Here is a 16,004-nt window from a genome sequence, read left to right as displayed (position 1 = left end):
TAAAATAGAACAATTATAACTATAATGTAATAAAGATTATATAAATATGGTCTCTCTCAAAATATCTTACTATACATATATTCACCTTTCTTGTGAGGATGTGAGATGATACATGCCTCTGTGATGATATGAAGTAACTTATATGACAAAGGCATTGTGATGTAGGTTAGGCTACTGTAGACCTGATGGAAAGCGTTACTTGAACAAAAGCACTTGGGTTCCATAACAGTTGATCTCATAATCAAGATAGCTGCCATTTAAAACTTGTGAATTGTTTATTTTTAGAATTTCCCATTTAATATTTTGGATCACGGTTAATTGCAGGTAACTGAAGCCATGGAAAGCAAAACCACGAACAAGGGGATGACTATTGTATGTTGTTTGGTTTTTTGGGTTTAAAAAAAAAAAATTCCTCACTCAAGGATATATTTATTTACTTTAGAGAGAGAGGAAGAGGGCGGGGAGAGAGCGATAGAGACAGAGACATTGCTTGGTTGCCTCCCACACACGCTCCACTAGTGATCAAACCCACAGCCTAGGTATGCACCCTGACTGGGAATCAAACCCCATACCACTTTGATGCACAGGATGATGCTCCAACCAGCTGAGCCACCTGGCCAGGGCTATATGTTGTTTTATAGAGTATCTTTGTTAAAATATACTACTTTCTACTTTGATAGTAGTACTGTGAAACATTCTACTTTGGGTAGTAACTCTCTGACTTGTTATTGTTTGTATATATAATAAGTAGTTACATTTACTTTGTGTGAATTAATATAAAATCCAAAAGTATCTGGAAGGGTGAAGGTGAAAGGCAAAAATGCAATGTGTTGAAACATGAAAAGAAGGTAAGGAAGTGGGGAACATTGAATATTGACAATTCAAGTTTAGCTACGAAGGAAAAGAGAGGCAGAATCTAGAGAAGAGAAATAGAATCATCAAGGGGGAGAATTTTTAAAAATATATATTAGTCCTCAACTATAAAAATATGCTAGCAATTAATATATATTAACACTACTTTAAAATGTATTCTGTGAAGCATCTCAAACACAAACAAGGCCAACTAAAGATAAAGGAAGAGAGATCAGATAAATGCCCTTAAAAGTAGATGATAAGAAGCAATTTGGGTTAGGTCATAATTGGTATCAATATTAAATTAGATGTGAGCTTCCTGGCAACTGAGACAAAAGGGACATATAATGGCTATTTAATTCTCATTCTCTAATAAGAGGTAACTTTCTAGTTTTCTTAAGAGACAAACTTTCCTGCTACTTCAAGAAGTGACTTATTTTTACATGTGGTAACTGAGTAACATTTTTTGTGTGTGTATGACAATGTATATACATAAAACTATTTGTATAAATACATACTCTAATAAAAATTTTGTTTCAAAAACTATTTTAGTAAGTATATGGAACTACACAAATATTTAAAATGGTATTAATTTATGAATACAAATAATTTATATATGGCTGTTTCTTTTTCCATTTTACTTTTCACATTTTTGGAAATGTTCTTTCTGTGGCTTTTTCTTTTTTTTTTTTTTTTTAATTTGATCCAGAGAAAACCCACACCTATAATCTTATTTTTGTAAATCACTAACATTACTTTAATTATAGAAAGAGGTTGATGTTCAGATCAGTGTTTTCCTGTTTTCAGGGTTGTTTGGTACTAGGGAAGAATTTAGAAAGAGAAAGTTAACATGTCCATTAGATTCTTTGGAATATTGCTGGCTCTTGACAATACTTGGCAGAAGTTGGATTTCTGTCAATTAAAAGTTGTTGGTATTCTTTTCTTTTTTTCTTTTTTGTATATTTTATTGATTATGCTGTTAGAGTTGTCCCAATTTATTTTCTCTTTGTTCCCCACTGCCCAGTACGCTCCTTACCTCCAGCAATCCCACCCCACTTAGTTCATGTCCGTGGGGCATGCATGTAAGTTCTTTGGCTTAACCCTTTCCTATGTTATTCTTAAATTCCCCCTGTCTATGTTGTACCTACCAATTATGCTTCTTAGTCTCTGCACCATTTCCCCATTTCTCCCCCAGCCACCTCCCAACTGATAAGCCTCCAAATGATCCCCATACCTATGATTCTGTTCCTATCCTGGATGGTTTGCTTAGGGTTTTGGGGGGATTTTTTTTGTTTGTTTTTGTTTTTTAGGTTCTGTTGTTGATAGTTGTGAGTGTGTTGTCATTTTAATGTTCATAGTTTTGATCCTCTTTTTCTTAAATAAGTTCCTTTAACATTTCATATAATAATGGCTTGATGATGATGAACTCCTTTAGCTTTATCTTGTCTGGGAAGCACTTTATCTGCTCTTCCATTCTAAATGATAGCTTTGCTGGATAGAGTAGTCTTGGTTGCAGGTCCTTGCTTTTCATCACTTTGAATACTTCTTGCCAGTCCCTTCTTGCCTGCAGAGTTTCTTTTGAGAAATCAGCTGACTGTCTTATAGGCACCCCTTTGTAGATAACTCTGCTTTTCTCTTGCTGCTTTTAAGATTCTCTCTTTATCTTGAACCTTTGGCATTTAAATTATAATGTGTCTTGGTGTGGTCCTCCTTGGGTCTAGCTTCTTTGGGACTCTCTGTGCTTCCTGGACATGTATGTCTATTTCTTTCACCAAATTTGGGGAGTTTTCCTTCATTATTTTTTCACATAAGTTTTCAATTTCTTGCTCTTCCTCTTCTCCTTCTGGCACCCCTGTTATTCGAATGTTGGCACATTTAAAGTTGTTGGAGAGATTCCTAAGCCTCTCCTCATTTTTTTCAACTCTTATTTCTTCATTCTGTACTGGTTGACTGTTTATTTCCTCCTTATGTTTCAAATTATTGCTTTGAACCCCAGCTTCCTTCCCTTCACCATTGGTTTTCCTTCGTTTCACTTAGCATAGGCTTCACTTTCTCCCTTCCACGTTTGCCGTACTCAGGTGTATCTATCAAGTCTGTGAGCATTTTTATCACCATTGTTTTGAACTCTGTGTCTATTAGATTGGCTACTCCTTATCACTTAGTTCTCTCACTGGAACCTTGATCTGTTCCCTCTTTTGGGCCATACTTCTATGTTTCCTGTCTTTGCTTCTGTGTCTTAGGTAGAGCTGTCACATCTGTTACATTTAAGGGGCAGAGCCTTAGGTATTTGTCAGTATGGGGTGGCGTGTTTTACCACATTGTTGCGCTATATGTTGGGGAGGGGTCTGAGAGGGAACAATGCCACTTGCTCAGGACTGGCTCCTCTCTAGCTGTTGCCCTGGCGGCGGTTTCCAGAGTGAGTGGGTCTATGGACATTCGAGAACCATGGGGGCCCTCTAAACAAACGGACTCTGCTGAGAGACCAGCAGTGTCTTCCTCTGCCCCAACTCCTACTGGTTTTCACAGTCAGAAGCAATGAGGCTTTATTTTCCCTGATGCTGGAAACATGGTCTGGTCTGGTCTGGCCTGGTCTGGTCTAGGGCTGGGATCACTCCCCAGGTGTACCTCCCTACTTTTTTAAAAGTGTACTGTGCTTTCCACTGGCCAGTCACAGCCACTATGGCAGCTGCCACTGCCACCACACTGCATCCTCTCCGCCCTCCTCCCTGTTTGGATGAGTATTTCTTTATATCTTTGTTTGTTGGACTTCCATGCAGCTCAGTTTTCTGGAACTTCTGGTTGTCTCCAGTTTGAGGTAGCTATATTCCTTCCTGGCTGTTGAAGGAAACACAGCATGTCAACCTACACCTCCTATGCCTCCATCTTGGCCAGAAGTCAGTTGTAGGTGGGGTTTTTTTTTTTTTTTTTTTTTAATTATTTAACTATTTATTTACTTGTAGAGAGGGGAAAAGAGAAAGAGAGGGAGAGAAACATCACTGTGTGGTTGCCTCTCACCTGCGCCCCCAACTGGGGACCTGACGTGCAACCTAGTCATGTGCCCTGACTGGGAATCAAACCAGCAACACTTGGCTTGCAGGCCGATGCTCAATCCACTGAGCCATAGCAGCCAGGGCTTGTCTGTGTTCTTAATTATTTATCTTAAGCAAGATTCACATGCTTGAGATACTAGCAGTTACTCTAGCAAAGTTAATGTTCATTTATCAAAATTAGGTAAACTTGCTGAATTTATTTTCCCGATTCGACACATAATTCAAAGCCATTGTAATCTGGGTAAGTATATAAGCATAATTTCAAACATTTTTGTAAAATAAAATGCATGTACTTTATGACTGCTATTTCCTTGTAGACCAAGGTCTTTTTCAATTATTTCGAAGTTCACAGCTTTCTTTATTCCAGGCGTTTAAGTTATCAGAGTGTGAATGTAAGATAAGTGATGTGTTAGTATGAGATTAGATGTGTATATGTTTTTCTTGATTTGATGTGCCTATTGATGTAAATTTGAACTAATAAAATTATTCTTTAATTGGACATTTTATGATATTGACTCTGTAGTTTGTCATCTTAATCATATGAACTAAATTCCTGTGGTGAGATTCTTGCCTCCATGTTTTACTAAAATACTTTTTCCTTTGTTCTTTCTTAGATCACTAATATATCTTTTTATACTTTTGTTGAAAACTATATTTTACACTAACAAAGTATCTTATACATTTTTATGCTTCTTATTTTATATACAAAGAAAATAAGGCATTTTTCAGTCTTTTTTAATCCTCACTTGAGGATATGATTTTTGATTTCTGGTTTTATTTTTTGCTTTTTTTGTTTTTTTTTTTGAGAGAGAGAGAGACATTGATCAGTTGCCTTCCATACACACCCTGACAGGGGATCAAATCCGCAACCTTTTTGGTATACAGGACAATGCTTCAACCATCTGAGCCACCCAGCCAGGGCCATTTTTTAGTCTTTTAAACATTAGTTCTCTCAAAAATGCACTTTTACAAAGTAGATGGTAAAAATTATACTCATTTTATTTTACTATAATCCTTTAAAAAGCATTATAGTATTGTCTCTGATGCTACCTAGCATCAGAAAAAGTCATTTTTAGTATATCCATCTTAAAGATGAAGAGTAGGAGATTAACTTATTATTGGCCAGAACAGAGATGGCAGAATTCTTAAGATCATGGTACTGTGTGGATCACTAAACCTATTTCCTGGTTCCCATGTAAAATTGCAGTCTTACTTAGAATATTTGTGTGGGTATGAAGCTTAGAGAAAATGCTAACAATACAATCCATAGGTAGTACACAGTTGTATTACAGACAATATTAATTTCATAGTGATATTGTTGAAAATTTTTGTGGATATCTCAGGATATGAAATATTAAACACTTCAAGCATTTTTGACATGTGGCTAATACTAAAAGACTTGATTGGCTATTTTGAATGATGTAGAGGATTTTGTTAAAAACAATGATCTTATGTATTTAAAAAGTCTGAAATGTTTGCTTTAAAATTAAAAATTAAAACATTTTATAGTATGATTGCTCCTAAGTTTAAAATTCATAAGAGTGTGTACTGACACTGGATTTATAACATAGCCAAATGAGTAGTTGGATTAGCAATGCCATAATGAAGACACCAAAGGAAGGGCTTCTTTTTGTAAAACTAAACTGCTGTGTACCTAATAATGTTTGTCTCATACTAGGACTTCTTAACTTAGTGTATTGGTTAGGATATAATGCCTATGGCTTTTAACATAGTCAAATTAACATTAGCATTAACAACTTAGAAGTTGATTTCTTTGTCATGTAAAAGTCTGGAGATAGGCAGTCTAGGGACCCATGTTTCTTCTAACTTTTGTTCCACCATCCCTTGGTATTTGCTCTTTTTCCTACAGTCCACATTGGCTCATCATCTTATCTGCATTCTAGCCAACAGAAAGGGAAAAAAGAAAATGGTAAAATAGGCCCCAAATAAATCACATAGGACTACCACTGTCAACGGATTGGCCAGAGTTAAGTCACATGGCCACACTTAGCTGCAAAATTGGTTAGGAAATACATTCTTGAATTCTTAATAATCTTGTATTCCCCAAAATTCAGGGGTTTCATCACTATATAGGTAAAGAGGGTCTATTTGTTTATTAATTTCTCCTGAAATTATTTATAAAAGCTTATTATATAAGTATTTATGAATGTGCACTTTTCTGGGGAAAGAGACCATTGCTTTCATCAACTTCTTCAAGGGTTTGTGACCCAAGAAAGATCAAGAGCACTTATATATTTCTAAAAACTTAAATGATTTATTTAATATGTCATTTATTTTATTAGCTCCATTCCAATTGATTACAACCTGTATAGAAAATTCTGGTCACTTCAAGATTACTTCAGGAACCCTGTGCAATGCTATGAGAAGATTTCATGGAAAACATTTCTCAAGGTGAGTTGCCAGTCCCAAACTACCAAAAGCCCAGTATTCTATAGCTAGTGGCAAAACCAAATCTTGACTCTTGTCCAGAATACTTTTTACTATATAATTCTACCTATGTTTTTATACCTATTTCATTATATACAGAAGCTAAATACTAAATACCTAAACAACTGATTATAAATGACTTGAGAATTTAAGAGTTAGTAATTACAGCCTTTTTTTTAAACATGGTATTATCAACACGAATTGATGAATTTTTGCAGAATACATTGTCTTTACTTTGCACAAATTTATTTCTGCTTTTTTGTTAGACTGGGTCTCCAGACTATGGCCTTGGACCAGATCTAGCCTACTGCACACAACCACACCCATTTGTTTACATATTATCTGTGGCTGTTTTTGTGCTATGATAGCAAACTCATACGTGCAGCTGAGACCATAAGAGCCATAAAGCCTAAAATACTTACTCTCTGACCCTTGATAGAAAAAGTTTGCTAAGCTCTGTTTTATAAGAATTCTTTTTTTTTTTTTTTTTTTTTGGCTACTTAAAAATCAGTTGTCCTTTTTCATTGTTATAATCAAAATCCAAGGTTAATAGATAGCTCTTAAAACTAGGATGATATATGTCCTGTGTTATTTTTAACAGTTTTTATTTCGTATGCAATTTTTTTTTTTTAATCACCATCCAAATTCAGGTTAAGTGGTGAGTGAAAAATCATTTGGAATTGTCCTTCAGTTGGATAGGGTTGGACATCATTGTTTTATTTTGTCACAGTCTTTAGCACAAGAAATGCTTGAGAGTTTCCACAGCTAATCAGCTAATTTCACTGGTAAATTTCTGTATACTCGCAAAGTATTCCTTTCTCTATTTGCTCGTTATACAAACTGCATAAGAAATCACATTTCATCGAGAGTAGAGTTTATTTCTACTTTTACAATGCCATGAAACCTCATACAGAATAGTTTTACTCTTGTCTTGCTATCATAATTTCTTAATTTGCCTTACAACATACATATATGGTAACTGGGAAAAAATTCTAGGTATTCTGATATAGAAAATCCTAAACAAATTATTGGGCAACAATGCCAAATAAAACTAATTGATACTTTTACTTTACAGTATTCAGAAGAAGTTCTAGCTGTTTTCAAGAGTTACAAATTAGATGATACTCAGGCCTCAAGAAAAAAGATGGAAGAGTTAAAAACAGGAGGAGAACATGTATATTTTGCAAAATTTTTAACAAGTGAAAAGGTATTAATCTTTCTTTTTCACTAAAGCATAATAAAAATATTTTTTCCTATTTGATAAACTTTTTAAGTTCAATAGCAATGTTTCTTACTTTACTTTGGGTTAAAGCTAATAACTGTTAGTTTTAGAGTCCTGTTTCTTCATTGTACAACTAAAACTAATTTGGTTTCAAAGGTGAAAGAGGCTGTTCTGCATTAAGTGTGTTTTGTAGACTTATTTTAGAATGGATGCAGTTTAATTACTTTCAGGTATATATATTTTGAACCACAAGTTGGGGTGTAATGTGCATTTAAGAAAATATTTTGTAGTTAGTTTTCCATTTAGATACAAATAAGCGGTTTAAAAAATTCCCTATTAATCTTATTTATATGGTTAAATAAGTACTTTTCAAATATAAGAGATTTTGTAAATTTCTAGTCAACATGGCACATTGAGTTTGTGTTTAAACTCACTCCCTTTGCTCCAAATAAATACAAATGACGGGTAAATATTTAAAAAGAGAAAGGAAAAAAAACTGGCCTTCCAGAAACAAGATAAATATCTTGATTAGAAATGCAAAATAGCAAAACTGAAACTTTGGGCCTGCTGGACTCTGTATGTTAAGCAGGTGGTGGCATTCAGGAGTTTAACTGAAAGTGACAGAGACCAGATATGTTTCTTATGAAGCCAGGGGCCAGAGGCAGAATCACTGCGTGCAGAGACTGGGGTGAATCTTAACTCACTTTTGGAAAGAAGTTAAAAAAAAATCACCCATTTTCTACCAAGGGGTATGGTTTCACAGGAAGTTGTCGTTCTAGGAAAAACTAAGGCACAACTTTTTATTCATCTCTTCGTTCTATGATCAGATATACGAGGTCTGTCGAGAAGGTATCCGGCCATGTAATATGAAAAATAGATATTTTTATTAATGAAGATATAAGAAACATTTTACATAGGACAGTGACGCCTCAGTTCCCTTCAAAGTAGGCACCTTGCGACCTCACACAGTTCTCCCAATCACCATCAGCTGCTTGTCGTATTTTTCTGAATCTCATCCAGGGTCTGAAATCTCTTCCCTTTCAAAGGTGATTTTAATTTTGGGAAAAATCAGAAGTCACAAGATGCCAAATCTGGGCTGTAGGTGGGCTGAGTTACCTGGGTGATTTGATGTTTCACCTAAAAACTCTGCATGAGACGTGATGCATCAGTGGGCGTGTTGTCATGATGAAGCTGCCAATCACCAATTGCCCATAGCTGCAGCCTCCTGAGTCATCCAAAAAGTTTCCACAGAGGAATTTTCAAGCTTAATGCAAAATTTGATGTACATTCGTTGCTCTACTCAGTCATTTTGAATGTGACAGCCACACAGTACACATGCTCACTCAAGGGCATCTACCACCCTCACTGACTAGTACAGCGAAGTCATCATTGTTCACAGATACATAATCCAGGGCACTCTCCTTGGCTGCTGGCTTACATTGATGTCACACAAACCGTTCTTGTTATATTAACAATGGCTGGACTTCTGGACAGACCTTGTATAATATTTCTCATATACTTATGTAACAGCTCTAAAAAGTCATCATCAAACTTTTTCCAAGTTTGTGCCAGGGGCCCTGGTGGAAACAAATGTAAAACTACTAGACAGGAAAGGATGTACACAAAGAGAAAGAAGTAAGCAAACATCCAAAAACAAAAGACTCTCATTCATAACTCTGAAAAATTAAAATTTCAAAATCCCTAAAAAAAAAAAAAAAAAACTATTGCTAGGAAAGATCAATAAAATCAGCTACTGGAATATACAGATACATCCTGACCAAGACTTTAAAATACATGTTTTTGATGATCAAAGGGATAATTGATGGAACATCCATTCAGAAGAAGAAATTGTGAAACTGAAACATTTCAGCAGAAATGAAATCAGAGATTTGAATATGACAATTAATTGGGGTTCTTGGAAATTAAAAATATAGTCATAGAAACTGAGGCACATGTGGCACACAAACTATAGATTGGACATGAAGACAAAAGAATTAGCGAATGGAAGATAGTGATGAAATGTTTACCCAGAATATAGCACTGACAGATTTTTTTGGTTAATGTGGAAGAGCAATGAAGGATAGACTGAGAAATTGTAGCATATATCTAATAGGATTTTCAAAGACCAAAATGGAGGGAATGATGGAGAAACTATATTGAGAAAAATTGAAGGAAGACTCAACTTCTCAGATTAAAAGTGTGCTACAGCTACCAGTAGGATAAAGAACAATAAATACATACTTCGATACATCATGTTGTAACTTCAGGGATAAAGAGAAAATCTTAAAAGCCAACGAAAAGAAAAAAGACAAATATGCCAAAAAGGAACCACTGTTTGTTAGCAGATTCTAGCATATCAACAATAGATACCAAAAGATAGTGGACAAATATGTAAGCACTAGGAAAAAAATAATTATCAATCTAGAATTTTATACCCAACCTAATTTATTTAAGACTGTGGATGAAATAAAGATATTTTTATTCAAAGACCAGGAAGACTTACTACTCTAAGACCCTTATTTTTAAAAAACTAGTAAAGAATGGTTTTCAGGAAGAAGAAAATTGAACCCATATGAAAGGGGTACAGAAACCAGTGGTGAGCACAAAAATTGAAAAATATGACAGTAAACTCATTGGCTAAAAACAAAAGTTAAAATAACTTTTAAAAACCGTGGAATTTTAACTAAATGATAGCACTGTGGAAGGGGTAAACCAATATTTAGTGAATAATTTAAACATACGCATGTACTATGGTTCTTATAATCTTCAGGAGGAGGAAAGGAATACTTTAGACTTTATTATATGCGTTAAAAAGGAAACCACCAAAAGAAAAACAACCTGTAGTCCTGACCGCTGTGGCTCAGTTGGCTGGGTGTCATCCATACCTTTACCCATTTGGGGGAGGGTATGAGAAGCAACCGATCCATGCTTCTCTTTCACATCAGTGCTTCTCTGCATCACTTTCTCCCTTCCTTCCCCTCTCTAAAAATAAGTAAGTAAAATCTTTTAAAAAAAGAAAAAGAAAAACAACTTGTAGCTCTCAAATAGGAAGGGGTAATAAGGGGACAGGAAGGAATATAGATTACATTATAAATCCAACAGATGGGAAAATGTGAAAAAAAAACAAAATTGGTAGAAATAAGTCCAGATAAATCAATAGCAACACTGTAAAGTGATTTAACCCTTTGAGTGCCATGCATAATTCGAAATTTGGATCAACATGAGAAAAAATTATATCAATATATAGCCTGAGGTACAAAAAGAAAGAACAAAACATAACATACGAATTATTCCATTGTTATTTATGTTTATAGCCATCGAAAAAAGAGTCACTGAGAGCGACTCTGGCACTTTTGGGAAAATTTGTCAGCATTGCTCACAGTGATGTTGGCATTCAAATGGTTAATTTAGCTAATAATACAGGTTATCAGAGTGGGTTTTTTTAAATTCAGCTGTATTTAGTGTAAATAAGACTGTGGTTGAATAAATAATTCAAATTTTTTTATCTTAGTCTGTGTAGAAGAGGGGAAGAAAATTAGCTTAATAAAGAATCTTCCCAAAGATTCATACCTTTCAGAAAGCTGAAATGTCACTTTAAATAATATTATCAGGGCAAAAAAGTTATAAAATACAAGAACCAATAAGACTTGTGTACTTTTAGGAATTACAGGTTACATTTCTCAGGACACGACAGCTATTTCTAGATGTCTTAAAAATTGTTTGTTTTTGTAAAAAAGACATTTCCAAGGATATTTTAATAAGAGAAAGCAGCAGGATTATACATTTTCAGAGAAATCTCCATATTGAAGTGTTAAAATGAGTGCTTTTATATCAATCTTTATTCACTGCTTTTATCAGAACCAGCTTTCTGACTCATGTCTCCTTTACTGATTCTTTGTGAACTTTCACCAAGAGTATGGAGAGTGAGTTTTCAGGGTTAAGAAATAAAATCCATTAGTTAATATTTTGAGAGATGTAAAAGCATCTTTGAGAAGCTGAAAACTTTATGGAAAGGAAAAAAAGGCACAGAGAATTATAACAGAGAATGTAGGGCATGTGATGTTTTGCATCTTCAGTTCTCAGTGTTGCATAAGCAACAACTTTATCTTAAATTTATATCTATATATGATCCCTAACTCTACAGTCTTTATATTTTTCTCTTTTTTGTTGATTGAGTTTACTTTTTAAATTTTTCAATTATAGTTGACAGTCAGTATTATGTTAGTTTCAGCCCTAGCTGGGTAGCTCAGTTGGTTAGAGCATTGTCCTCATACACAAGGTTTAGGATTTAATCCCCAGTCAGGGCACATATAAGAATCAAACAATGAACAACAAATTATTAAACTCTCAAAAGTATTCCCAATAAATATAAGAACAAGGCACAGATATCCCCTAACCACATTTCTGTTCAATACTCTAATGGAGGGCCTCACCTTTTCAATAAGAGAAAACAAGAAATAAGAGTTATACATATTAAGAGTGAAAAGACTGCTCCTGTTTGAAGGCAATATAATTGTCTACAGAGAAAATCCAAGAGAACCAACAAACTACTAGAATTAAGGAGGCTTCAGCAAGGTTACAAGAGAAACATTACAGAATGTTATTCAAAATAGTAGTGAAAACTAACACCTAGGAGAAAGAAAATTATAAAGATGGAAAGGTATGAGTACATTTATGGATAGAAAGACCCAGTGCCACTTCTTCCTAAATGTATCCATAAATTTGTGTTTTTAATCAAATCCAAATGAAGGAACTTGAAAAGTTGATCTTACAGTCTTTACTGAAAAGCAAAAAGCCAAGAGTAACAAAGAAAAATTTGAAGAAGGTGGTGGGAACAGTTGTCCTATTTGATATGAAGACCTATAAAAGTTACAGAAATTAAAACAGTGAGGTAATTGTTAGTATAGGTATAAAGAAGAAAAATAACTGGAACAATAAAAAGTATAAACTATAGGAAAGTTTGATATATAAGAGTTTACAAAAAAAAGTTTACAAATTAGTGAGGAAAAGATGGATTATTAATAAATGTTGCTTGGACAATTCATCCATAGGAAAAAATAAAATTTAATCCAAAGCTTAGTATATGCACAAGGCTCAATTGCAGTTTAATTAAAAGACTAAGTGAGAAAAGTAAAACTTTTAAACATTTAGAAGAAAATATAAAGTACATTTGGAAAAGGAAAAGATTTCTTTAGCCACAGAAAGGACAAGCCATGAGGGGAAAGATCAATAAATTTAATATTAAACTGTAAAATTCTATGATAATAATAAATATCAGAGATAAATGAAAAGACAAGCCACAAAGTAGAAGATATTCACCACCTATGTAACTGAAAACAATTAGTACTCTAAATATTCCATTGATCAAAAGATAACCCAGTGGGAAACTGGAAAATGGTATGAACAGGTAATTTACAGATGTAGAACCTGAATAGCTAATAAGCTTATAAAAAATGCTAAAATATCACAAGTAGCCAAAGAAATTAAAATGATGAGATAATCACTTCACAGTTATCAAATTAAGAAAAATTAAAAAGCCTAACAAATGGTATTGACAAAGGTGAGGGTAAAGAACTTTCATACACTGCTGGTTGAAGTTTAAATTGTTACAACCACTTTGCAGAACAACTTTTATAACTAGTGAAGTTAAAACTTTCATTCCTAGATGTAGTCCCTAAAGAATCACACACACAAGCACAAGGAAATGTATCAGAAAACTCCTTGTTTGTAAGTTATGTGTTTGTAAGTGAAAGTTTGAAAACAACCTAAATGTTTATGAGCAAGAGACTAGGGGGTAAATTTATACAACAGATTTCTATGGAGCAGGAGTCAGCAAATTGGGCTTAGTGCCTCTTTTTGTAAATGAGCTTTATTGGAGCACAGCCATAGTAGTTCATTTATGTATTGTCTATGGCTGCTTTTGCACTGCAACAGCAGAGGTAAGTACTTGTAACAGAGAACTTACGATCCACAAAGCCTAAACTAATTTACTAACTGGCCATGTACAGAAATTGTCAACCCTTAAAGATTTGCCAGCCCCTGAAATAGAGCCACATGTATTAAATTGTGTAAATTTTAACATCTTATAGGAAAACAGCTTATTGTAGAATAATATGTATATATAGAGTTCAAAAACATACAAATACAAAGATATTTATAGATACTTGTAGTAGTATGAAATATGTATGAGAATCATAAACACCAAATGCATAGTAGTACTTGCTGTGGTGGGGGAGAGGATTATGGAGGGACCTTCAACACTTTCTATAATATTCTAGTTCTTTAACAAATACGGAACAAGTGAAAATATTAGGATTTGATGTGTAATTGGATAGTAGGGCATGAAGGTTGTATTACTTAACTATACTTTTTGAACATTCTAAAATTTAATTATGTGAAAATTGGATAATTTGCTCTCAGCTGATGTGTTAATGCTGACGAATTAGTAGGGATTTGATTAATGCAAATGCTCTTAAAATTTTGTTTTCTAGCACCAATTTTTCAAATTTTGTGTTAAAGTGGTAGAAATGGAAGAATTCACACTTCAATTTAATCGTACCATTAATATTGTTTACATATACAGTTTATTGACAGAAAGCATAAGGATAACTGAAAAGAATAGCCTGAGACTTTTAGGTTTGAAAGAACATCAGGATGTCTGAGGCCTGACCTAAGATGTGTAATAAAAGATAAGGATGGATGATAAAAGGCCCTTTGTTCAAGAAACAAAGATGACAAAGAAATATTTGGCCCATTGCATGATAAAATGGTGTAATTTTTAAAATAACCAAAGAAAACTAGAAAATATATATAATGGAAGAAAGAATACAGTTGAGTTTGTCACCTTTAGTCTCAGCTCTGTCATTAACTAGCAGTATAACCTTGTAGAAGTCACTTTAACTTCACAGGTCTAGTTTTCTTAAACATCAGGTCTAGTTTTCTTAAACATAATATGAAGGGCTTAGTTTGAATGATCACACCTTCCCACCTCTGAGTCAATGTCTTGTTGATTTCTGTTATCAATCAATTGTTTCTATCAAGAAAAATTATCTTCCAACATAAGAAATAAATGTGGTAAAGGGGACTTACGGCCCAAGATAGATGAAGAGTTGGTAAACAGCCCCTAGTCAGCATAGTTCATCTCTGCAAACCAGTAGTTCCTGTCTCCACTCTAGACGGATTAAACTACTTAGCGTCTTCAGACAAGCCCATCTCTTAATTGACTCAGAGTCTTTGTACCTCCTGTTTTCTTTCTTTCCACATATTCTCCCAAGTTCAAATTTGCTCCTGTGGTTTATAGTTGCTGCTTTTTCCAGGAAGTCTTCCTAGAGTTGCTTAGGCAAAGAGACAGATGCTGGAATCTCTCACTAAATTAGCCAACCTGGAGAAGAGCAGGCTTTGTGGGAAAAATTGATGTGTTTTATTTTGAACATGAAATCTGATCAAATGTCAGTTGAACATTCAAGCAGAGATGTGTAATCCCTTCTTGAGTATACAAATCTGGAGATTCGATTAGAAACAAGATCTAGGTTGAAAGTATAGATTTGGGAGTTACCAGCTTATGCACGGTTATTAAAAAAGGATAGTGTAGACTGGAAAGAGAAGAAAGCATCAGACTGAATCCTGAAGAAAAACAGCATTTAAAGAAAAAGGAAGGGTGATGGAGAGAAAAACATTGAAGAGTAGCCAGTGTGACTGGAGAAAAAAACTAGAAAAGTATGACCTCATTGAAGCCAGGCCTATCAAGTAGGATGAAGACTATGAGAAGTGTTCATTGGACTTAACAACAAATAAGTCATTGATTATCCTGACAGATATACATTCAATGGATTGGTGAACCAGACAGCAGGTTGAGGGGTGAATTGGAAACAGTGGATGTATCCAGTTCTTTCAGGAACCTTTGCTTTTCGGGGAGGATAAGGTGAGGCTCATTGGGAGAAGTTATTTAGTGCTAATTGAAAGGAGCTTGGAAAGAAGGGGTTGACAATGATACAGGCACTGGGGCTGTTAATTGATGGAATTCAATGAGGGAGATTGGATGTCCAGATGGGAGATGTGACTGAAAATGAAGAAAACAAGAACCTGAGTGCAGCTGAAATACCCAGTTTGTTGAATTTTTCTCCTCATTCTAGGTGGAGGTAGTTATCTGTTGAGTGTGAGAGGGGTAATATGTAGTGTTTCTGGTCAATGGAAAAGCCTTGAAATAGTTGCTGTGGAGAATAGGAGAGAAAATAGCCTTGGAAAATAGGGAAAAATTGCTGATTAGACAAGGAGTTATAAGTTGGAGACAGTAACATAGCAGTGGTACCATCCACATAGCTGTGTGATTAGTATTTTTTCAAGCAGCTCCACCTGCAGCCTAGATTGGAAGCCTTGGCTTTGGTATAGAGAAAGGGAATAAAATTGGTTTGATCTGAGGTTGTCATTTTGCT

The 16,004-nt window shown here is 34.6% G+C and overlaps 1 protein-coding gene across 1 annotated transcript in view; it reads left to right on the top strand.

The window, feature by feature from the left end:
• THOC1 (THO complex subunit 1) overlaps positions 1–16,004 on the top strand; it is a 53,645-nt gene that overhangs the window by 23,154 nt on the left and 14,487 nt on the right. Inside the window, exons 10-11 of the mRNA XM_090285755.1 lie at positions 6,206–6,314; positions 7,426–7,557. Coding sequence (XP_090141881.1) covers positions 6,206–6,314; positions 7,426–7,557 — 241 coding nt within the window. The remainder of the gene's footprint in view (positions 1–6,205; positions 6,315–7,425; positions 7,558–16,004) is intronic.

This window comes from Furipterus horrens, unplaced genomic scaffold (assembly GCF_987537825.1).
Source record: "Furipterus horrens unplaced genomic scaffold, mFurHor1.1.pri manual_scaffold_8, whole genome shotgun sequence".
Classification (NCBI taxonomy): domain Eukaryota; kingdom Metazoa; phylum Chordata; class Mammalia; order Chiroptera; family Furipteridae; genus Furipterus; species Furipterus horrens.
Note: the sequence above shows the minus strand (reverse complement) of the source record. Positions and strands in the feature narration are given on the sequence as shown.